Source organism: Chelonia mydas, chromosome 4 (assembly GCF_015237465.2).
Source record: "Chelonia mydas isolate rCheMyd1 chromosome 4, rCheMyd1.pri.v2, whole genome shotgun sequence".
Lineage (NCBI taxonomy): Eukaryota > Metazoa > Chordata > Testudines > Cheloniidae > Chelonia > Chelonia mydas.
In genome coordinates, this window is record NC_057852.1 from 117,909,424 (window position 1) to 117,934,045 (window position 24,622).

At 42.2% G+C, this 24,622-nt stretch overlaps 1 protein-coding gene across 4 annotated transcripts in view; it reads left to right on the top strand.

Annotated features, from left to right (window-relative positions):
- Positions 1 to 24,622, top strand: part of SORCS2 (sortilin related VPS10 domain containing receptor 2) — an 807,861-nt gene that overhangs the window by 235,098 nt on the left and 548,141 nt on the right. For all 4 annotated transcript variants that reach the window (XM_043544690.1, XM_043544691.1, XM_043544692.1 and 1 more), the window contains exon 2: positions 17,129 to 17,196. In XM_043544690.1, coding sequence (XP_043400625.1) covers positions 17,129 to 17,196 — 68 coding nt within the window. The remainder of the gene's footprint in view (positions 1 to 17,128; positions 17,197 to 24,622) is intronic.

Below are 24,622 nucleotides of genomic sequence, written 5' to 3' on the forward strand. Positions count from 1 at the left end.
CACTTGGAGATCTATGCAAACCTAATTGATATGGTTGCTACAGGGTACTTTGTCAAAATGAGCCATTCTGCCATTACCTTTCTTTCCCTTTCCTTTCATTCAAATAAATGTGAATAAGAGGCAAACTGCAGTATCTTATTTTTTAGGCTCTTAAGTGACAGGACATTAATATATTACTACTAATAATAGGTCACATTTCCATATAGCTTTTCATTCAAAAGGATCCAAAGCACACTTGACTGTGCATATAGATCACTCATCTATCACTGATGTTCAGTGGCTATTCCACACACACACAACAATACACAACACTTAGGAGGGGAAGTGAAAGTGTTTCTTGCTGTCACTCTGCAGGACAGAGTGATATATATCACTCAACCAGCACTGAAATGGAGCCACTGGTGGGAAGCAAGCCCACCAGGAAGCAAAATGTTAATTTTCTCAAACCCTGTCATCCTCCTGCTTTAGCTGGTTTCAGGAGAGAAACTATTTTATCTGCAGGTTCACTTAACACCTTTATTTGTTTCCTTGACATGTATGGATTCACTGTGGATTTAGACATAGAACAGATGAATTCATTTAGGTGATGTGATCATTATTTGCTAAGAGGACTTTAATACAGCATCATAAAGCACAACACTAGAGTTAAGGTTTCATTCGCAATTCCTTCAGAAAGATCTTCTTTCAAGGGTTTGGAATTTGGTTTTAAAATTTTGGGATAAGAGGACTCTAGCCAGAAACAGTTATTTTTATTTAATGACTTTTTATTGCTGTTTTTCTTTAACTTAAAATATGATTTTTTAAGCAGCACAAAGGTAGTTCTTTTGAAACATGCTGTCCTAGAGTCCCACCAGTCCCTCTACATTTTCCCGTTTACTTTGCTTCAAGACCTCACATGATAACAGACTTGCCCATCCAGATGAGTCAGATGAGATACTCTCCATGATCTGTCAATGGGAAACAGTCAGCGGAGTCACTGCAGAGCAATATGGTGACTAATAATTACAGATCCAGAGGAGCAGATCTATTATATTGTGCGTGTATGAATAGATCCTTCTTACAAAAATTAATGGTGCTATTTGAAAGCTTTAATTTTAGATAGCCACAATCAAATTTATTCTAACACCTTGCTATTACTCATGATATTTAAACCGTTTCATAAAACAATGAATTGGATATGCAATTAGTAAATGTGGCAGTTTTTGTGCGTATCAGTACATTGCACACAGCCCTGGATGGACCTTTAACGTCTGTTGCATTGGGGACAGGGAACGTAGAACAGAACAACGTGGCTATCACCAAATACCATGATATATTAAAGTTCCTTCTAGTCAGAGACTGTGGAATTGGAGAGTCAGCGTTCCCAATGGTATTAACAGAAAGGAGACCATCTCTGGCCAGAATAGAAAACCTAAGCAGCCTGATTCATCGACAACAATTGGAGTTGGATCAGGCCGAAAGAACTGAACTATGGTTTGGGACTTTATTTTACCTTCCCTGGCTGATGCATCTGCCCACTAGGTTACACTAGCTCTTAGAATATCTTGTTCATGGAGAGTTTGCATTGCTCATATGGAATTTTGAAGACTCCCATATTTTTTTTCCCATTATAAACCTTTGGCTGCCTTTAGCTCCCATGTTGCAGCCATTCTTTATCTCACCCAGGAGTGGACTGAAGCCTCCCCTTGATGCCTCTCATTTTAATGACTTAGTTGGTCAGAGTGATTGTTGATGAGTTACATGGGTTGCCCCTTCTTCCCTAGGGACAGAACATTCTAGATAGCATTTGTCATACTTTTAACGATTTAAGGGGAAAAAGCTGTCACTTGAGTTAAATTGCTGTCTTCAGAGACTAAAAAGACCTTTCGCCCTCTCTGGGCCCAGAGTGGCCTTTAATAAGTAGGAAACATGATTTCTTTCCCTGGTAAATGCAGAATCGGTGTCTTTTAAATTGAATGGATTTCTGCAGATAGAGGATGGAGCTCTGAACTGAGCAGCCTGTAAATACAGACCTGAAATCAGGTTTTTTATATGTTGAATTTGAAATACCTCCTGGTCTTACACTCACATTAAAACCCCTTTTACTGCTTTAAGAGTGCTCTTTCATTCAGGAGATACCAGTTCTTTTATTTTTATAAAATTCAAAGCTATACTGTGTTAAGTAACTAAACTTGTTCTTGCACACGGTATTCTCTCCTTTCAAATCTTCAAAGGAAAGCTTTAGTCATTTTGATGTATGTGCTCCTGTAGTAATCACAAAGGCATTTTTGCTACGTGTAGGACTGCTTGAAAACCAGATTAAAGCAGAGCTGAGTTAGAACAGTTATTTCACCATTTGTGAGGTTGATGTGCCTAAGGGAGACTCCATTAATTTCCTAGGAGGAGGGAGGAGGTGGTTCAAGAAATCTTAGGGAAAATTGGGAAGAAAGAAGAGGAGAAAAAATATGTGTTCCATTATTTGTATAGGACAGGGCTAAACCATCAATAGGTACCGGTTATTCTTCATTTCTTGTGTCCACTGTGGAAACAATCCATCTGAAGAAAACTCCAGCAAGCTGCCTTGTGTGGAGGAATAAATGCACTATTTTCTCCCAATATTTTTCCAACAAAGAACTTGTGTCCCCTCTCCTAGTCCTCGGTCTCAGAAAATACTGACTTTTGGGAGATCTCAGCACTCTGTCTGTGCTAAGGAGAGGAATGAAGAGTTTGAGAAACTCTGAATTAGAACAATATCTCTTTTGTTTGGTTTATGGAACTTATATATTACTTTGCATGTAACTTGCTTAAATCTTCAAATGTAGGTCACTAAAATTTGACTCTTTGATATTATATGTAGGTTAGCTAAATAAGGAGCCTGAGTATTTTCAGAGATGTTCACTGGAGCTTGGATATGGATTTAAGTGTCTAACTCAGGCACCTATGTTTGAAAATCTTGGCCTAAATGACTTGTCTGTCCCAGGCTGCATGGAAGAGCTGAGAATGGAAACCAGGACACAACCTGATTCTGTCTTGGGATTCAGTTACTAATTACTAGACCATCCATATTGCCTTAAGGTGACTAGATATTTTTGCTAACTAGTTGTGTCCATTCTGGACACCTCTTTCTCTAAGACCTTGACTCTGCTTTCCAAGACCATGATGTGCATTGCCACCTATCATGTGAAATCAGCTGTAGAATTTGTGGCAACGTCACAAGATTTACAAGATTTTTATTGATGCACCCTTAATTTTAGGAGACAGGAGTGCAGCCCTAAAGATAAATATACTTGAATTTTCAATCATAATGAGCAAAGAATATATTTCTCTTGAAGTATTGAGACTAAAGAAGTTGGACATTATTCTAGGCATGTGAATTTTTTTTTATATCTGTAGTCTTGACAGAACTTCTGCAAAATATAAGATTTTAGTTTTGGTGTGGATGAATTTTCTTGTTTAGATTCATGTCTGTGGAGCTGAGATCATTTCTAGTAGTCTATCTCCATCCATCTTCTCTAGTTTGTAGTTACAACAGTCTTGTATCTAGCAATGAATGTTTGTTGAACAGACTGACCTTCAGAAGCAAATGTATGGGTCTATCTTCAGGGTACAACAACATGTATCATTAAATTGAATTAGTTCTCACTTGGTTTCCGTAGGGTATGCTTAGAGGTCCCTTATGAACTGCAATGTCATTAGGTCATTGTGAAGTTCTGTGTTTATTTTAAAAATATAGCATTGGTTGCATTTGCTGCATATAAGACGCATCAAATCTTGGAGTCCTTTGGGAATTTTTGATTTTGTCAGCAATTATTTCTTTTTGCTTTTAAAGAACTTTTTCAGGGTTAGATTCACTTTTAACCTCTTCAGATTTCCGACATCTTCCAGGCTGCTAGTTGCGGCTTCGTTTAGATTCCCGTTAACTTCGTTGGACTTTGGATCAGGCTCAAAATAAATGCTTGGGGAGGTGGGAGGAAAAAAAGCCCACCTATTTAATAGTAATAATCATGTAATTAAATTGCATTTATGCTTCTTGGGCCGCTTCACCTGTACTATGTCCACTCATCCATCTCTGGCAGGACTACAGCTACTACTTCAAAACTTTGGCTGTTTGGAGTTGCTCACTTTTGTTGTTGATGTTGTTGTTGTTTTTGTAGCAAGTTGATTTAAAACAAACAAAAAAGTCTCTGCTCCCCCTGCTCACCTCCCACCCACCCCCACAAAAGTAAATTGGCTTGAGGCCAAGGATGGGTAGTGTTTCGTTCTGCACCAGTGACATGTATTAAGGTGCCATATCTCATAAACACTGTAGGATTAAAACTTGGTGGGCATAGTGCTGCATAAATCAGGAATTCTACACCATTAAAGTCAGTTGTGTAGAACTGAAGTGAGAACAGAATTGGGGCTGGGAGATTTGTGCTCTTCAAAAAGGAGAGGGCTAGCTGCTCAGTGCGGGGCATAATTTTCTTCTACTCCTGGCAGATCCTGAAAGATCAGAATTCTAAACTTGTCTCATATATATGTCCCTGCTCTGCCTGCCACTGACCTCCTGTGTTACCCTGCGCAAGTTGCTTAGTCTCTTTGGGTATGTCTACACTGCAGTTAGTCACCCGTGGCTGGCCTATTCCAGCTGACTTGGGCTCACGGGGCTCAGGTTAAGGGGCTGTTTAATTGCTGCATAGATGTTCCGGCTTGGGCTGCACGTGGAGTTCTTGGACCCTCCCACCTTGCAGGGTCTTAGAGCCCAGGCTTCAGCCCGAACCTGAACATCTACACCACAGTTAAACAGCCCCTTAGCCTGAGCCCTATGGGTCTGAGTCAGCTGGCACAGGCCAGCCGTGGGTGTCTAATTGCAGTGTAGACCTGCCCTTTGTGCCTCCATTACCATTTGTAAAATGGGGTTAATAGCACTGTCCTACATCACAGGGGTGTTAAGGAGGAGTACATTGAAGATTGAGAGAGCTCGGATTCTGTGATAATGGGCCATATACGTATCAGAACTATTCTAGAACATTTGATTTCCGAGGGGCTATAAGTTAGTTTTAATTTTTCTCTTCTGCTCTGCTCTATGCTATTAGACCAGTGTACCGACCTTTACAGACAAAGGGATGAAAATGAATAGTCTTAATAATATTTTTAGAAACTCTCTAAAATATTTCTGAAATAATTTTGGGAAGAGACCAAGCATGTAAAATTTCAGGCCCGATGGGAACAGCTTCATTAAGAGGCTTCCTGAAACTGCATTGCAGCCTTAATGATCACTGGCAAATGCTGAAATACAAGAGAGTGCCTCCAAAGAGTTAGTTGCAATCTTAATTCTTTATTATAGTAAATATGTATATGATTAATCAAGGCCTGGCATCCTTGATGCTGCTTGTATCTCCTTGATCTGGAGGTCAGTTTGAAAAATGCATTGGAGCTTTAAAATTGGAACTTGTGAATATCTTGAAACTTGGCTTTAAGATATCCAATTGCACTAAAATTCTGGAAAGTGGCTGAGGTAGAACGTAGTCTCTGTGTGACAGAACATGGTTGGTAGCTATCCAAACTACATAGCAGCTCAGTGAATATGGGCATATCTCCTATCAGATATGGTGTAATTCCACTTAATTATGGTGGCTCTGGACTGTTAAAGTAACTGACACTTAGGACAGGGTGGGGTGAGGTTAAGTATGAGGGAAGACTGAAAGTAGCTAAAAAAACTCTGTACTCTCAGATTAGAAAACTTCAGGTTTGGCTTTGGATCTGACTGTAGAGACCTCTCCAGAGCTCCCCTGGCCCTTTCCAAGGTTTTCTCCGATGTATTTGGCTGCTAGCCAGCTTTTGCAAATGCTCCCAAGCCCTTTCTAATACTCTTCTGGCCCATTTGCATGCTCCCTCAGCCCTTCTACACCCTTTCCAGTGACATAGATACTTGATTTCTGCTGCTTCAGAAATAATGCAGAAAGTTAAATGTACTTTGCACCTCCCAAAGGGGCTGGTGCTGATCTCTTATACCAGTTAAGCTCCATTAACTTCACTGGAGTTAGTCCTAATTTTTCTTGCTGTAAGCAAGATCAGAGTGGCCCAAAGTGGATGGAGAGTCTCAGGGTATGTCTACACTATGAAATTAGGTGGAATTTATAGAAGTCGTTTTTTTAGAAATCGTTTTTATATAGTCCATTATGTGTGTCCCCACACAAAATGCTCTAAGTGCATTAACTCAGCAGAGTGCTTCCACAGTACCGAGGCTAGCGTCGACTTCTGGAGTTTGGTTGCACTGTGGGTAGCTATCCCACAGTTCCCGCAGTCTCCGCCACCCATTGGAATTCTGGGTTGAGATCCCAATGCCTGATGGGGCAAAAAACGTTGTCGCGGGTGGTTCTGGGTACATGTCGTCAGGCCTTCCCTCCGTGAAAGCAATGGCAGACAATCGTTTCGTGCCTTTTTTCCTGAGTTACATGTACAGACGCCATACCACGGCAAGCATGGAGCCCGCTCAGCTCACTGTCACCGTACGTCTCTTGGGTGCTGGCAGACACAGTATTGAATTGCTACACAGCAGCAGCAACCCATTGCCTTGTGGCAGCAGGCGGTGCAATAGGCCTGATAACCATCGTCATTGTGTCCGAGGTGCTCCTGGCTGCCTCGGTAAGGTCGGTCAGGAGTGCCTGGGCAGACAGGAGCGCAGGGACTAAATTAGGAGTGACTCGACCAGGTCATTCTCTTTAGTCCTGCCGGCAGTCCTATTGTACCATCTTCTGCCGAGCAGCCAGGAGATGTGGATGGCTAGCAGTCCTACTGCACCGTCTGCTGCCAGCCAAAGATGTAAAAGATAGATGGAGTGGATCAAAACAAGAAATACACCAGATTTGTTTTGTATTCATTTGCTCCCCTCTCCCTCACCCTGTGAAATCAACAGCCGACAATTGTTTTGGTGAGGACTGTCAGGGGCACCTTGAAAAGTTTAATGGAGATTCAGTCCTGCCTGAAATACCGGGGGAGGGATAGCTCAGTGGGTTGAGCATTGGGTTGAGCTAAACCCAGGGTTTTGAGTTCAATCTTTGAGGGGGCCATTCTGTGTGACACTTGTTTTTGTTTCTCCTTGATGTAAAGCCACCGCCTTTGTTGATTTTAATTCCCTATAAGCCAACCCTGTAAGCCATGTCGTCACTTGCCCCTCCCTCCATCAGAGCAACGGCAGACAATCGTTCCGCGCCTTTTTTCTGTGCAGATGCCATATGACGGCAAGCATGGAGCCCGCTCAGATCACTTTGGCAATTAGGAGCACATTAAACACCACGCACATTATCCAGCGGTATATGCAGCACCAGAACCTGGCAAAGCGAAACCGGGCGAGTAGGCGACGTCAGCGCGGTGACGAGAGTGATGAGGACATGGACACAGACTTCTCTCAAAGCACGGGCCCTGGCAATGTGGGCATCATGGTGCTAATGGGCCAGGTTCATGCAGTGGTACACAGATTCTGGGCCCGGGAAACAAGCACAGAATGGTGAGACCGCATAGTGTCGCAGGTCTGGGACGATTCCCAGTGGCTGCGAAACATTTGCATGCGTAAGGGCACTTTCATGGAACTTTGTGACTTGCTTTGCCCTGCCCTGAGGCGCAAGAATACCAAGATGAAAGCAGCCCTCACAGTTGAGAAGCGAGTGGCAATAGCCCTGTGGAAGCTTGCAACATCAGACAGCTACCGGTCAGTCAGGAATCAATTTGGAATGGGCAAATCTACTGTGGGGGCTGCTGTGATGCAAGTAGCCAACACAATCAAAGATCTGCTTATATCAAAGGTAGTGAACCTGGGAAATGTGCAGGTCATAGTGAATGGCTTTGCTGCAATGGGATTCCCTAACTGTGGTGGGGCCATAGATGGAACCCATATCCCTATCTTGGCACCGGAGCACCAAGCCGGCGAGTACATAAACTGCAAGGGGTACTTTTCAATAGTGCTGCAAGCTCTGGTGGATCACAAGGGACGTTTCACCAACATCAACGTGGGATGGCCAGCAAAGGTAGATGACGCTCGCATCTTCAGGAACTCTGATCTGTTTGAACAGCTGGAGGAAGGGACTTACTTCCCAGACCAGAAAATAACCATTAGGGATGTTGAAATGCCTATAGTTATCCTTGGGGACCCAGCCTACCCCTTAATGCCGTGGCTCATGAAGCCATACACAGGCAGCCTGGACAGTAATCAGGAGCTGTTCAACTATAGGCTGAGCAAGTGCAGAATGGTGGTAGAATGTGCATTTGGACATTGAAAAGCGCGCTGGCGCAGTTTACTGACTGAGTTAGTTAGACCTCAGCAAAACCAATATTCCCATTATTATTACTGCTTGCTGTGCGCTCCACAATATCTGTGAGAGTAAGGGGGAGACGTTTATGGCGGGGTGGGAGGTTGAGGCAAATCGCCTGGCCACTGGTTACGCGCAGCCAGACACCAGAGCGGTTAGAAGAGCACAGGAGGGCACGGTGCGCATCAGAGAAGCTTTGAAAACCAGTTTCGTGACTGGCCAGGCTACGGTATGACAGTTCTGTTTGTTTCTCCTAGATGAAACCCTCCGGCCTTGGTCCACTCTACTTCCCTGTAAGCTAACCACCCTCACCTCCTCCCTTCGATCACCGCTTGCAGAGGCAATAAAGTCATTGTTGCTTCACATTCATGCATTCTTTATTCATTCATCACACAAATAGGGGGATAACTGCCAAGGTAGCCCGGGAGGGGTGGTGGAGGAGGGAAGGACAAGACCACACAGCACTTTAAAAGTTTAAAACTTATTGAATGCCAACCTTCTGTTGCTTGGGCAATCCTCTGGGGTGGAGTGGCTCGGTGGCCGGAGGTCCCCCCCATCGCGTTCTTGGGTGTCTGGGTGAGGAAGCTATGGAACTTGGGGAGGAGGGTGGTTGGTTACACAGGGGCTGTAGCGGCAGTCTGTGCTCCTGCTGCTTTTTCTGCAGCTGAACCATACGCTGGAGCATATTAGTTTGATCCTCCAGCAGCCTCAGCATTGAATCCTGCCTCCTCTCATCACGCTGCCACCACCTTTCAGCTTCAGCTCTCTACCTCTCCTCCCGGTCATTTTGTGCTTTCCTGCACTCTGACATTGTCTGCGTCCACGCATTCGTCTGTGCTCTGTCAGTGTGGGAGGACAGCATGAGCTCAGAGAACATTTCATCGTGAGTGCATTTTTTTCGCCTTCTAATCTTCACTAGCCTCTGGGAAAGAGAAGATCCTGTGATCCCTGAAACACATGCAGGAAACAAAAGGACAGCGGTATTTAAAAAGACACATTTTATCGAACAATGGGTACACTCTTTCACGGTAAACCTTGCTGTTAACATTAAATACATAGCACATGTGCTTTTGTTACAAGGTCTCATTTTGCCTCCCGCCACCGCGTGGCTAGCCCCTCCCTGCTCCCCGTGGCTAACAGCGGGGAACATTTCTGTTCAGCCACAGGCAAATAGCCCAGCAGGAACAGGCACCTCTGAATGTCCCCTTAGGAAAAGCACCCTATTTCAACCAGGTGACCATGAATGATATCACTCTCCTGAGGATAACACAGAGGGATAAAGAACGGATGTTGTTTGAATGCCGGCAAACATACACTGCAATGCTTTGTTCTACAATGATTCCTGAGTACGTGCTACTGGCCTGGAGTGGTAAAGTGTCCTAACATGGTGAACGGAATAAGGCTGCCCTCCCCAGAAACCTTTTGCAAAGGCTTTGGGAGTACATCCAGGAGAGTTGCGAATGCCAGGGCAAATTAATTATTAAACACGCTTGCTTTTAAACCATATATACTATTTAAAAAGGTACTCTCACCACGGTCCCGTCTCCGCCTGGCGGGTCCAGGAGGCAGCCTTGGGTGGGTTCGGGGGGTACTGGCTCCAGGTCCAGGGTGAGAAATAGTTCTTGGCTGTTGGGAAAACCGGTTTCTCCGCTTGCTTGCTGTGAGCTATCTACAACCTCATCATCATCATCTTCCTCGTCCCCAAAACCTGCTTCCGGGTTGCCTCCATCTCCATTGATGGAGTCAAACAACACGGTTGGGGTAGTGGTGGCTGAACCCCCTAAAATGGCATGCAGCTCATCATAGAAGTGGCATGTTTTGGGCTCTGACCCGGAGCGGCCATTTGCCTCTCTGGTTTTCTGGTAGGCTTGCCTCAACTCCTTATGTTTCATGCGGCACTGCTTCGGGTCCCTGTTATGGCCTCTGTCCTTCATGCCCTGGGAGATTTTGACACATGTTTTGGCATTTCGAAAACTGGAACGGAGTTCTGAAAGCACGGATTCCTCTCCCCATACAGCAATCAGATCTCGTACCTCCCGTTCAGTCCACGCTGGAGCTCTTTTGCGATTCTGGGACTGCATCATGGTCACCTCTGCTGATGAGCTCTGCATGGTCACCTCTGCTGATGAGCTCTGCACTCACCTGCAGCTTGCCACACTGGCCAAACAGGAAATGAGATTCAAAAGTTCGCGGGCCTTTTGCTGTCTACCTGGCCAGTGCATCTGAGTTGAGAGTGCTGTCCAGAGCGGTCACAATGGAGCACTCTGGGATAGCTCCTGGAGGCCAATACCATCTAATTGCATCCACAATACCCCAAATTCGACCCAGCAAGGCTGATTTCAGCACTAATCCCCTTGTCGGGGGTGGAGTAAGGAAATCAATTTTAAGAGCCCTTTAAGTCGAAAAAAAGGGCTTCGTCGTGTGGACACGTGCAGGGTTAAATCGATTTAACGCTGGTAAATTCGACCTCAACTCCTAGTGAAGACCAGGGCTCAGAAGCTGAGCCCTAGCATATCCTTTCACATGCTGGAACAGGAGCAGAGTATCAGCACTCCTGTGGAAATGAAACCAATTTTTTTAAACCAAGGAACTATTATGGAACGGTGAAGGAAATGGAAAGTTAAAATGAAATAAAGAAGTAGGAGACGGCAAGGAGAAAGGAGGAGGAAAGAGGGCAGTCAACTCAGACCGTTTCTGTAGTGTTCAGTTGTTTGGTTAGGCATTCCCCAAGGCTTTGCTTTCCAGACCAAACTTCCTGACCAGTATCCTAGTCAGTCTATCTAATATATTTGTATGGCTCCCATTGCCATAGTATCTGAGCACCGCACAGTTTCTCATGTAGTTATTCTTTCAATGCCCCGATGAAAGGCATCATGGCCTATTGGATAAAACATTGGACTGGGACTCAAACCCTGAGTTCTGTTCCCAGCTCTGCCACTGACCTACTTAGTGTCCTTGGGCAAGTCACTTCACCTCTCTGTGTCTGTTTCCTCATCCATAAAATGGGGGAAATGATACTGAACTTCTTTAGTAAAATGCTTTGAGATCTACTGATGAAAAGTGCTGTATAAGAGCTAGGCATTATTATTATCCCTTTCTAAAAGGTCGTATGCTATTATAGTAGGTTTTCACATCTGTAAAACACCAAATTCAGGTAATAGCAGCAGCAGCCCCCCCGGAGGTGCAAAGTACTAAATAATTTCCCCATTTCAAGATTAATGAGATTAAAGATTTAGGCATTGATCCTGCATTAGGATCAGCTAGTAAAATCACCAGCAGCCTCAGTGGGCTTGAGAGTCATGTTAACTAATATGATGATAAATGTAATTTTGTTGTCAGAGTAGAGGGGGGGACAAGTCATGATTAACCCCATGTCAACTGGTCATGATGATTAACTCTGATTCTGGTGATAGATAAGCAGCTGTGCAGGGAAATGTGGATGTATTTGCCAAGATATCTAAATCAGACGAGCATTCTTCCCAGGTTACGGTATCCTCTGTAAATGTTTCCATATGTCCTGCATTATGTTACTTTTCAAAACTAAGATCTTAACCATAATATAATATAATAATTATAATATAAAGACCCTTGCTTGCTTTAAAGAGGACTCAGTGACCCAGACCAGAAATGTATTTAAATTTTCCAAATGTTATGTTGTACTGTTGGTTGGTTCAGTCACATGACAGGGAGTAACAGGGAACCCGCAACATAGGATTCTTTCTATCTTTGGTAAATTGTGTCTGCAAACAGTCGATGTTCAAAGTACGTGCTAAGCTTCAATATTGGGCTATTGGAGTATCTAGGGAAGAGTAAAAGCAATTGTAAATACAAATGGAAAACATCAGCTTTGCTAGATGATCTTGAATTTTAATTGGGAATGAGAGAGAGAGTGTTTTAACAATGGTTTAGCCTCTGTAGAGACACTCAGTCCATTTGGGAATACATTCTTTGAGATACAAAAATAGATGGTCTCCTAATACAAAACTTTGTTTTACTACAATCAAGCCAGGTGCAATGTTAAAAAATAATTTTTGGGATAAAGAGGAAAAAAAATCGCACTTCATGTTTTGGAAATTTATTCTCTTAAACCTACTTCTCGGAAAACTCCCTCAGGAACTTGTAATGCTACAACAAATATGTAAACAAATATGTAAACATGTAAATATCTAAAAAGAGTTTACAGATTGCTTGGGAAAAGGAAATTTTAGCGCATTTGAGATTTTCATACCATCTAAGGCAATGTCTTGATCTCTTGGGACCATAATGGAAAGCTGAGTAGGGTAGACAGTTAAAATTAGACAGTTAAAACAAAGGGCTAATGCCCAAAGTCTGTTATGGGTTAATTCTAAGGGCTTGTCTATATGGGGATGTTCAGGAAAATTAATCTGAATTAACTAAAGGTATGAATTTGAAGTGGATTAGTTAAACCACATTACATTCCTGTGTGGTTGCAGTTATTCAGAATTAAAGTCGGCTTAATTTGGTTTATCTTAATTAATTTCCAAATTCACTTAATTCACAGCGAATTAAGATAAACCAAATTCACTTCCAAAGTGAATTATGCTAAACTGAATTAAAACCACTATAATTCTGAATTAGAATGTCCGTACAGAGATTCAATGTTGTTTGTTTAATCCACATCAAAATTCACACTTTTCGTTAATTTGGATTAGTTTTCATGGTTGTCCTTGTGCAGACAAGCCCTAAGAAAGCTAAGGAATAATAGCAAAAACCTCAGCATAATATGCACAGATGTTGGCCAACTGTAGACTGTAGGGCCTGTTGATTTGAATAAGGAACTCCAGTGTTGAGGTAGAGGGTGGGTTGCAGAAAACCATAGCTTTTCCTGCACCTGCTCATGACAGGGGTGTAAACTTTTCTAACCCTGATCCATGTCAGGTGACAAGCTGGACCCAAAGAATAAAGAGCATTTTCTTACCAGTGCTCCTGTGGAGCACGGAAGGAGGCACTGGGTCGTCAACCCATTCCAGCCCCTGCTCAGCTGGGGCCACCCCCTACCTACATCTCATGGGCAGGCAGGCTCCCATCCTAACCCTGGAGCAGAGGGAGCCCAGCTGGTGGGAGGGAGGTGGACAGGATCAAGCAAGGAGGAAGAGGGGGAGAGAGTGATGGGGGCAGGGCCTTGGGGGAAGAGGCGGGGCAGGGGGCAGGCCTTGGGGGAAGAGGTAGGGAGGGTGGAGGTTCCAGCTCTCCTGCTATAGTGTCCGGTTTTCAGAAATTAGAAAATTGACAACCCTATTACGGTGATGGCTGGAACCGACAGATGTCCAGTAATGGAGGGTACTGGACATCTGTTGATACCCGACTGTCCTGGTATCTCTATTTGTTCTTACTTTTGGCTAATATTTTTTTATTTGCATTTACCTTTTTTGTAAAGTTTCATGGCTTCTATAAATTTTTTGGCTTTGTTTTGGCAGTCTCAGGCACAATGACAGTGGGGTTAATTATGCCAGTTGTGGGGAACTTGGGAGAAGAAAGACCAAGAAGAAATAAGACTTATGGGTAGGTGTGTGGAGGGAAGAGAGAAAGGGATATGTTTCCTGGGAACATTTGGCCAGGAGCACACCACAAGCCATGACACACATTCCCAGGCATGGCCCTTTGCAATGCCATGGTAACTGCCTCTTTCTTTGAGCCAGACCCAGGATTCTGGGGTATGTCTGAGGTAAAATGGTTGCAAGTGGCTAAACAGGTTGCACTAATTTAATTAAAATAAAGAATCTGTTTAGCCTAATTCTCTTCTATCCCTGTTTAATAAAATTACTTGGCATTACCCATGATTTAATATAATATAATAACATAATATGGAGAAGAATCAGGCCCAATTTCTTCATTGCCTTTGCGCCTCAAATCTCTTTGCTCGGAGGCAGTGCTGTCCCTCACTAGGGCAGCAGCACATACAAATATTTGGCTACTATCCAAGCTGCAAAATGCTTTATAATTAAAAAGTCCCACTGAAATGAAATGAAATGTCTGCACAGTAAATCAAGGGCCCGCTCTTCTAAATGAGGTGTGGAATTCCTAAGGTCCAAACAGACTTTTCTAAAGAGATGGCTGTAAATGTTTGGATTCATTCATTAATTATCTGAGATCAAATACAACTGTGGTTGGTAGGATATTTGTTTAAGTAACATGAAAAGATGACTGCAATAAAGAGGATTACACTGAAGGATGATTGTAGAATAGCTGACCTATGTTTTTTCAGATGCTGGGATGAAATGCTTTGGCATAATTGAAATGGCTTTCAGCCCCTCCGACAACCTATGCATCAGTGTTTTTAGATTGCTGGACGTCTTTAATGCTGTATAAGGGCCCAAAGATGGCTGTGGCTTTGTCTAGCCAATAAGTCATTTTTCATAACTTCATTTCTGATGCTGTGTAGGGTGTCTTCATTTTTAAATAATTTACCAGCCCCATTGAAGAAGACAACATTGACATATATTCATAAGTGCTATAACTCACTATTTGTGGATCAGAATTGGACTGCAGATTGGGTACCTCAGTGAGGCATTCCTTTACTACAGATGACTGCTACAGAATACAATTTACAATTACCCTGAATGAATGGTTGTCAGATATGCTCTGTACACTGGCTTTCTGATTAGGTGAATTGTTGACAGTCAGCAAAGTGGTGGGTACACTGGAATCTCTTGTTTGAACCTTTCAATGTGAAAGCCCTGTATTCTGAAGAAGGATTTGACAATGCTGTGTGACAGGCTTTGTCTATTTGGGGGGTGTCTTGGAGTATTATCCATAAGGGTTAAGAGGAAAGGGCACAGCTGAGCTATTAAAAAAAATCACAACCTAGTGAGCTTTTCTATATGTGATATCTGGGCAGCCTAATTAAAGAATAAAGTTTCTTGCTTGATCTTGGCAGATGAGGACTCCATGATACATTGCAGCGTCATTGAGAATCGGCAGTAATTTTAAAATTACATGTATGGGAAGCACGGGGATACAAAGTGTTGGTTTAATACAAGTAAGATTCATTGCTGTGGATAGGCAAGTGTTATGAAACATAAAGTAATATGGAATATTACTTTTTGTATCTTCTAATAATTTTTCCTCTGGTCTGATGGGCCATAATTATATTCTCAGGGCCCATAAAAATCCTCTGGGTAGATTTCTGTGATCTGAACAAACATCTATTGGTTGAAGAGAGGCTGGCCCAAACAGTCTCCCTTAATAAGCTGAGCCAATGGGCACTTGTATCTGATAGTGAAGTTTCCTCCTTTTCCCTATCCAGGCTGAATTGCCAGCAAACCTGTAGTAAGATACTAGCAACAGAATAAATAGCTGACATGATTGGAACATGCCTGGAGCTGGAGCCAGGAGTTTGTGCAGTAGATCTCTCTCGATGGTTAGTTTCCTGAGAAGTCTTGGGTCATGATTCTTTCTCTTGATTTTATAAGTCATGTTGTAACCTATTAGAACTAAACAATTTTTTAAAAAATTAAACACTCTTTTTTTAAGATGCCTCCCAGCTTTTATGTTTCTATACCAAACACCAACAAAATGCATAGAACAGAATGGCCTTTTGATTGTGCTGTCTTTAAACAATGTGAAAGCTTTAATATATTTTAGGAAATTAAGATCTGATTCTGCAGTTTTTTGCATCAGTATAAATCCAAAAGTAACTCTATTGAATTCAGTAGTATTACACCACAGGGAGTGAGATCCAAACTGTCTCAATTTTGCATAGTGCCCTGTACATCTATGGCACTATGTAAATAATGCAAATTGCCTGGAATTGTAGTCTTCCTTCACTCATAATCTCCAGGGTATAGAAACTTACATTCTGATATGTTGCATAAGTACTGTACCAATGTACTAATTACCTTGATAATCAAACCGAACGGATAAAATTTCTGTTTGCAAAAGATTTCATCTGGTGGTTAGGAACAAAGCTAGTGATAGCTAAATAAAAGCATGATCCAAAATGTTGGAGACAACTGATGTTGACCCCACATTAACCAAGCTAACAGCTGTGCAAGGAACCAGAGGTTCTTCCAATTTTACCTCTTTAGGGTTGCCGTGGTAACTGGTGTAAGAAGAACTAATATGGACTGGCAGTGAGTGAAAGGAAATTTTATTTAAGTGATCCAAATCTAAAATGTAACTGCCAGCACCATGCAAGAGTTGTGGACTAGTGCTTCACCCTATTTGGCTAATGAGTTTGTCTTCCTTTGCAAATAGATTGTGAGATAAAACATATTTCTTGTTACTGGATTTTCTCTCTCGAGTGAAGACCTTATTTTTCAATGGGATTTAATCTATGTGTTAATTTTTTTTTTTTAGTTTTGGTAACGTGGATGAGTAACACAGACAGCACAGTGCTCTCTTGGAAAACAGCCACCTCTTCTAGAAAACTAATGATGACATATTTCAGTGCTTGTTTTTGGTCTTGCACAGAAGACCAAAGCGCCTCTTTCTGGCTGAGATCCAGTAACGTTGTTTAACACTTTGGATAAGATAAATTCAAGTCCATAGACGACAAGACAGCTGCATTGTAAATTAGGACTGGGGACTAACTCAGCTCTTCCTGCTGTGAAAGTCATTCAAACTGATTGGACCTTGTGGTTTGGGCGCTGAGGGGAATTTATGTGATAATTTCCACCCCCTCCTCTCACGAAATAAAAAGGAAAGTTTTACAAAATGGAGATGTTTACAGAAGATTTACAATTGCCCCACTCATGTCCCAACCCTACAAGCCCTGCTCTCTCCAACGGTTCAGGAAACTAGTCTACTAATATCCAGATCAGAACAGCTCTGAAAATGCTCTGTTGTTTTTTTATTTTAGCTCATATATCTGTATTTATTTTTACTCTCTCTCTGTGTAGGTGATTCTGATCCTTACCAAGTATTACCATACTGACATGGGGAAGGTGCTGGAGAGCTCTTTGTGGAGGTAAGTACTCAACCTTTTCTTATATTCCTTGTTCCTATGCTGACCAAAGTAGGACTGCTTCTTGCTTCCTTTTATCTTTTGAGGTTTCCTAATGGGTTGAATTGCTGACTCTGTGCCAGACATAGGGTTGCCCAGACTTGCATCTTTTTTATGGACTGTGGTTGACTGAAGAAGAACTTAAAAGGGGATTAACAATTTGTGCAGTGGAAATAAACAACATTAGAGGATAAGGTATCTTTCTGAGGCCACATTTTAAAGAAAAACAGAATTCTAATTGTAAGTTGGCATCAGGACCCAATTCTCCTCCTCCTCCTTTTTTAAAAAAACTCCCAGAACTTTAGAAGTTTTGCACCAAAGTTAAGGGTACTTAATGTAGTCATTATTTTAATTGCTAGTAGCTTTTGCTGTTCAGCTCTCTATTTAGTTTAATAAATTATCTGTAGGTGTGGTGTATGTTTCTGGTGTAACTTGGAGCCTGTCCAGATTGTGTTGCATCTTCTGATGTTTGGAAACCTGTAGTATTTCAAATATAACTTTTAAAATAATTTTCATTTAATCAAGATTTACCAATGACTTTGTCAACTTTGTCTCTTGCGCGCGTCCATGCTCACACTCTGACGTGCACACACACACACGTTTTTAGGGTTTCAGACACAGATACGGAACCAGTTAAATTCTCTGTTACACCAGTACAACCCCATTGATCAAGATCAGTATTTTCTTTTTTAAGGGCACTAGCGGCAGATGCAGGGTCATTAATTTTCCATGCTGTTTTTCTGCTGAAGTGCTGGGTTTTTTTCCAGGTGAACTGTTGTCAAATATCCAGTTGAAGTGATGGGTGCACTTTAATGTGTGTATTTAAAAAAATCTTACTTCCTATTGAAAAATCTTTCATTTAAGTGCTTTGGTACTGAATAACAAGCCACATATTGTACATTCAAAGTCATGGAAATATGTTTGTCCTGTGTTTCTAGATATACTTTGTACACCCTGCTGTTCCATCCACCAAGATGGGTTTTCAACAGAATACTCATGTTGTAAGCATAGATCACATGCATTTTAAATATAGAAGTGTTTCCTGTATTACTGTTAGTCAGGGGCCCTAGAAATCCATTTGTCATGGAAAAACATGGAATTTGCGTTTTTACAGAGAATCTGTAGTTTTTACACTTTGTGAAAAAATAAACACATATATTAACAAAATTTTACGGAAAGTATCAGTGTCACTTATTCAATGTGCGCAACCTCCCCCTCTTGTGGTTGATTTCTGAATGTGCTTTAAATTTACATAGCTAAACATCCTCCAATAAACTGCTTCCGGCGTAGAGCTTACTCAACGGGGTATAGTGGTTCGTATTTTAATGCATCTCAAATTTCACTTCGGCTTCCAAGACTAACTCAGAAAGTGAATAATGTTAATATAAAAACAATTTTTGCTTTATTTTTTGTGCATTTAAATTCCCCCCTGAAAATATAGAATACAGACATAGAATTATTTGGTACATGTAAGAAATGCAAATTGCAATTCTATTAATTTTATTATAATGATTGATGGCAATAGTAGGCTTTGAACTTGCTTAAAAATTGTAAATATATCAATAAAACAGTGTGTTCAACTGATACCTATATGTATATCATGGGTAGGGAAACTAAAGTTCAGCATTTCATTTTAATTGCAAAAAACATGGATTTTCATGTGTTTTTTTTTAATCAGAGAATTTTGGTTTTTTTGTCATGGAAAATTAGGATCCCTGCTGATAATGTAGGAACAATACTATTTTTAATCTATAGCTGGAGACATTTTCCTGAGCCTTACTAGATAACTAAATAGTCAACACAAGCAATGAGGGAAGGAAACATAAAATTTCCAGGAATGTGAATTTCTGACACAGCCTGAGGACTTGGGTTCCAGAAATCTGCAAGCAGAGTATATAGTATCTCCATTAGGGACGGGTATGGAACCCAGATTGTTGCAAACTCTCTAACCACATAAACGCCTACATGGAACATTCCTCACCCTACGTAGCTCATGCAAGAGGAAGCCACAACTGCAGTCCTTGAACTCAAGGGAGTGCAGGCTTTGCTCCTTCTATGTGGCCTCACAGGTCCACAGCACCCCAAAAGGAGTCAGGAGAAGGCAAGATCTATGGTCTGGCCTGGCTCCACACCCACTTGTGAAGTAGGCTGGCTGTGCTGGTTGGAGGAGTCTGCGTCCTCTTAATCTGCCCAGGTTTCCAACAGTAGAGTAGCCCTGCACCACCCAATATTTGTGCCAGTGGCTAAAGAACACAGTCTGCCCCAACCTCTTGCTCCAATACTGTACATTTTGCATAAGGGTAAATAGTACCTCTTTGCTTCATACCAGGTACGTGATAACTAGCATGTTATCTCTGAGTGTGAAAACTGAAGAATATGAGCCTGATCTGGCCATCTTCTGCAGAATGGCCTTGGTTCCCACAGACCCCTAGAGGGAGTGGAGGGCACTCAGCATCTTTTAGGGTTGGCCCTTTAAGGGTTATGACAATTAATTTGGAATTGCCATTTAAAACTCCCAACTTGTGGGATAGGTAATTTTTCTTTTTAATCTTTGCACAACACCTTGTGTGAGAGAATACAGCCAAATGAAAATTGGGATTACAGCTGGGTGAATTTTTTTGGTTGATTTATTTACTCTCAGAAAAATGAAGAAACTATTTGCAAATTCAGGTTGAAATTGGCAAATCATTTTTTGCTAGCAATGTTTTGGCAATTTTTTTTTTAAAAGTCAAAATTGTGTGTTTGGACACTTTCGAAACAAAACGTTTCAGGTCTCATTGGGCAACTCAGGGCTGATCTATACAGCCAGTTGTAGCGTGGCAAGCCAGGGTGTGAATCTGCAATGTACCAGCACTCCCACACTCTAGGATTTTCACTGCGCTATAGCAGTGTCCATCTGGGACGTTACTGTGTGGCAAGCTTGCGTACTGTATTCAGGGCTTGCGTAACCTGGCTTGCCACACAGTAACTTGCCATGTAGACTAGCCCTTAATTAGATTTGTTTTTTTTAAAAAGTGCATCCTCCCATTTGAAAACATAATAAAAAGAAATGAAAACCCCCAAAATTTCAGTTTTGGTTTGACCCGAAATGATTTTTTTTTCCAGATTTTTTGGTGAAGCCAATGAATTGAAAAATCAATTATTCAGATAGTCCTAAAATTGCATAACCACGTGTTGTCTTCCTGTTAAAAACTGTTTGCCCATGTAATGTATGTGGTATGTGTCTAGTTTGCTAACTATAATTCAGTATAATCATAGAAGTGTCGGACTGGAAAGGACCTCAGTAGCTTAACTCGGGTCCCGCACTGAGGCAGGACTAAGTATTATCGGGACATCCCTGACAAGTGTTTGTCCAACCTATTCTTAACAACCTCCAATGATGGAGATTCCGCAATGTTCCTAGGTAATTTGTTCCAGTGCTTAACTACCCCTACGGTTAGTGAGGACGTTTTTCCTAAAGTCTAACCTAAATCTCTCTTGTTGCAAGTTAAGCCCTTCTTAAGCCATTAGTTCTTGTCCTGTCCTCAGTGGATAAGAAGAACAATATATCACCCTCCTCTTTATCAAAACATTGTACGTACTTGAAGACTGTTATCTTGTCCCCCTCTCAAGTCTTCTCTTCTCCAGACTAAAGAAACCCGATTTTTGCAATATTTCCTTGTAGATCATGCTTTGTAAACCTTTAATAATTTTTTTGCTCTCTGCTGGATATTCTCCAGTTTCTCCACATCTTTCACAAAGTGTGGTGTCCGCAACTGGATGCAGTACTCCAGGTGAAGCCTTATCAGTGCTGAGTAGAGGGGAGGAATTACTTCTCATATCTTGCTTACAACACTTCTTACTATTCTTCTTCCCAGAATAATGTTTGCCTTTTTTGCAACATTATTACGTTATAGTGGATTACAAACTAACTCATGTTTAGTTTGTGATCCACTTTAATCCCCCAATGCTTTTCTGCAGTATTCCTTCCTAGGCAGCCATTTCCCATTATATATTTGTGCAAGTACTTGTTCCTTCCCAAGTGGAGTATATTGCATTTGTCCGTATTAAATTTCATCTTATTTATTTCAGACCATTTCTCCAGATTGTCAAGAACATTTTTAATTCTAATCCTGTCCTCCAAAGTGCTTTCATCCCCTCCCAGATTAATATCATCTATGCCATTATCCAGATCATTTATGAAGATACATTGAATAGAACCAGATCCAGGACAGATCCCTATGGGACCCCACTTTATATGCCCTTCCAGCTTGACTGTGAACCATTGATAAAAACTCTCTGAGTAAGTTTATCTATCAGACAAGACTCTTTCAAAATTACCCATTGGGACCCTGCACTTTCAACATAAACATTAAACATGCTTCAGATAATGCTGTTATTTAAGAGAATTGCTTTAGGTCTGATTCTGCTCTGAATACTCATATAAATGAGGTGTAACTACACTGAAACCAGTGGAGTTATATCATCATAAAACTGGTGTGAGAAGAAATCAGGCCTTTCCCTCTGCTTTCACGCAGTGGATTTACAAGATAGTTTGCCTTTTAAAACCAGAATGAAGCACCCCATGAGGAAAATGCTTAGGAGTAGCCTTAGAAAGAGTTGGCTGTTGATTTAACAATCAACGTATGTTTCTGGAATGCAGCTGAAATAGGAGCTTGGAGCAGGGGTTTGAAACTGGAACTGAACTTTGTGGTTTGGACATAAATCTACTTTTCTGTAAACAGGAGTTAAAAAGTGAATATACTCAGATTGTAGAATGTATTCAGATTACAAAACTACCCAAGGATCCAAAGAGAATAAGAATAGCATTTAGAATAAATCCCGTTTCTCTTGAAAGCTTCATGTACCGAACTGTGTGCAAAAAACAAGAAAATTGGTAAACGATGAACCATAGCATAATAGAAAACTGAATAGTTGTACTTTCTTTATTTAGTTATTTCAAGATAGCTGGTATAAATGGAAATATCTCCATTGACTTTCAATGGAACTACATCAGGTTACACAAACTGATGACCTGCCCCAGTGTATTCCTATGTAAAATGCCTATTTTATTAAAGATTTTTTTTTTTTTGCTCTTTACACTTCTATTTGCATCAGAACAAATACATAATAAAACAGGTGTGGAAAAAAATCATAGAGACTTTTGGTTATGGGGAAAAGCCATTCATCTCTGCAAGGTTTGTATGTTCTAATGGGAATTAATGCTGTCATATTATTTCCTGAATGAGCCCAGTATTTGTCTCTCTCTCAGTTGTCTTCCTGGCTGGAAAAATCCCACACATTTATTGTTCTCCATATGGGGGCAACAAAGGTACTTTAAAGGCTGTAGATAAAGGTATTGTAGCACTGTGACTGCTATTACAGTAGAGTCGCAGGGTTTCCCGCAAAGCCCTGTAGAATCCTAGATCTAAAACAAGGCTACTGAAAGTGTGGCTTTTTAGCTTAATGAAGTCTCTATTAGCTGCGTAGCTAAACTGATCTTTGTTGTTGTTTCTTAGTTCAGCTCATGTACAGGGTCTATTTCTGATCTTGAATACTACGGAATTAGTTGAATTCATCCTGTTTTGCAAAAATGTAAAAGAGATGAGAATCAGACCCACAGTAAAATTATGCTAATTTTACAAAATGGAAGCCACAGAGATGAGGGAATCAACCTCCAGGCTTGAGTCCTCTGGCCCAGATAATTACATCTAGGCAATCCAACCTCATTTCCAAATAACAGCATGTTGTTTCATGTTACTCTTGTTCCCGAAAGGGGTGCCAGTCTCTTTCGCTTTGTACTCTAGTGCCATCCCTTCCCTGAAAGCCTTCCCTGATTTTTAATTTACTTACAAGTTACTTTAAAAGGAACACTTTCAGTTGGTTTTGATCAGTTTCACTCTTTTTGATGAAGACCTTCAGACCATTTCCTTACATCAAAATCCTTCGCTAAAATCTGACTCCAGACACTATTTAGAGAATTCCTTTATTTAGGACCCAATTGTGGTCATTTGGAGTTGTGTGATTAACTCTGATAAGTGTATTCTGAATCTTTAGTGCAGATCTGTCCCACTTATCATGCCACCAGACAATGTTGTCCCTCTGCTGAGAAGTAGCAGGTGTCATGGCCTTGCAGGTCAGCTGTCCGTTGGAGGAGAAATCGCTGACACAGCCTGGGCGTATGCTTCGTGTTACTTGTTTTATTTAGGGCAAGTCTACTCTGCAAAATGAAGTTGACCTAAGTTACATTGATGTACAGCTACCACAGTAATTAAATTGCTTTTGCATGTCCACACTGCGCTCCTGGTGTCCGTGGTGCACGTCCTCATCAGGAGCACTTGCATTGATTTAACTGTCAGTGTGGGGCACTGCGGGATGGCTTCTGAAAGCCAGCAACAGTTAGCTGATGTAAGCAAGGCAGTGTCTACACTGACACTACGTTGACCTAACTACATTGAGCTGAGTGCTATGCCTCTCATGGAGGTAGTTATTAAGTCAGTTTAGTGGACGAGTTACATCAGTGGGAACTACATTTTAGTGTAAACGCTTACAGAGTTAGGTTGACATAAGCCGCCTTACATTGACCTAACTCTGTAGTGTAGACCAGGCCTTACATCGGAGTTGGGCAAACTATGGCCTGCGGGCTAGCCCCTTGCCCCTCCCCATCTGTCCTCCCTCCCCCCCAGCCTCAGCTGGCTGTGCCGCCAGTGTTCTGGGCGGCAGGGCTGCGAGCTCCTGCCGGGCAGTGTGGCAGTGTGGCTGGCTCCGGCCAGGCGGCACGGCTGCCAGACATGGTGCTCTGAGCGGCATGGTAAGGGGGGGGCAGGGGATCCCAGGGGGCAGTCAGGGGACAGGGAGCAGGGGTCGGTGGGATGGGGCAGAGGTTTGGGGGGGCGGTCAGAGGATGGGAAACGGGGGGTTGGATAGGCATGGATGGGAAATTTAGGACCGGGGGGCCTCTCAAGGGGCGGGGGTGTGGATAGGGGTCGGGATAGTCAGGGGACAGGGAGCAGGGAGGGCTGGATAGGGGGTGGGGTCCCAGGGGGTGGTTAGGAGTGGGGGGGTCTCAGGGGGGGGGGGTCAGGGGACAAGGAGTGGGGGGGTTGGATGGGTGGGGAGTTCTGAGGGGGGCAGTCAGCGGGTGGGAGGGGGCAGAGGCCAGGCTGTTTGGGGAGGCACAGCCTTCCCTACCTGGCCCTCCATATAGTCTTGGAACCCCGAAGTGGCCTTCTGCCCAAAAAGTTTGACCACCCGTGCCTTACATATATACACCAGCCCTGGAGCAGAGGTGGTGAGGCAATCCTCTCTTTCAGGGATCTCAGTGCAAACACAAGATCCTAGTTCCCAGGGAGCAACTCTGCCTCAAGAAATGACCCTTGATAAAGAGATTCAGGCAAAGAGGAAGTTCCCT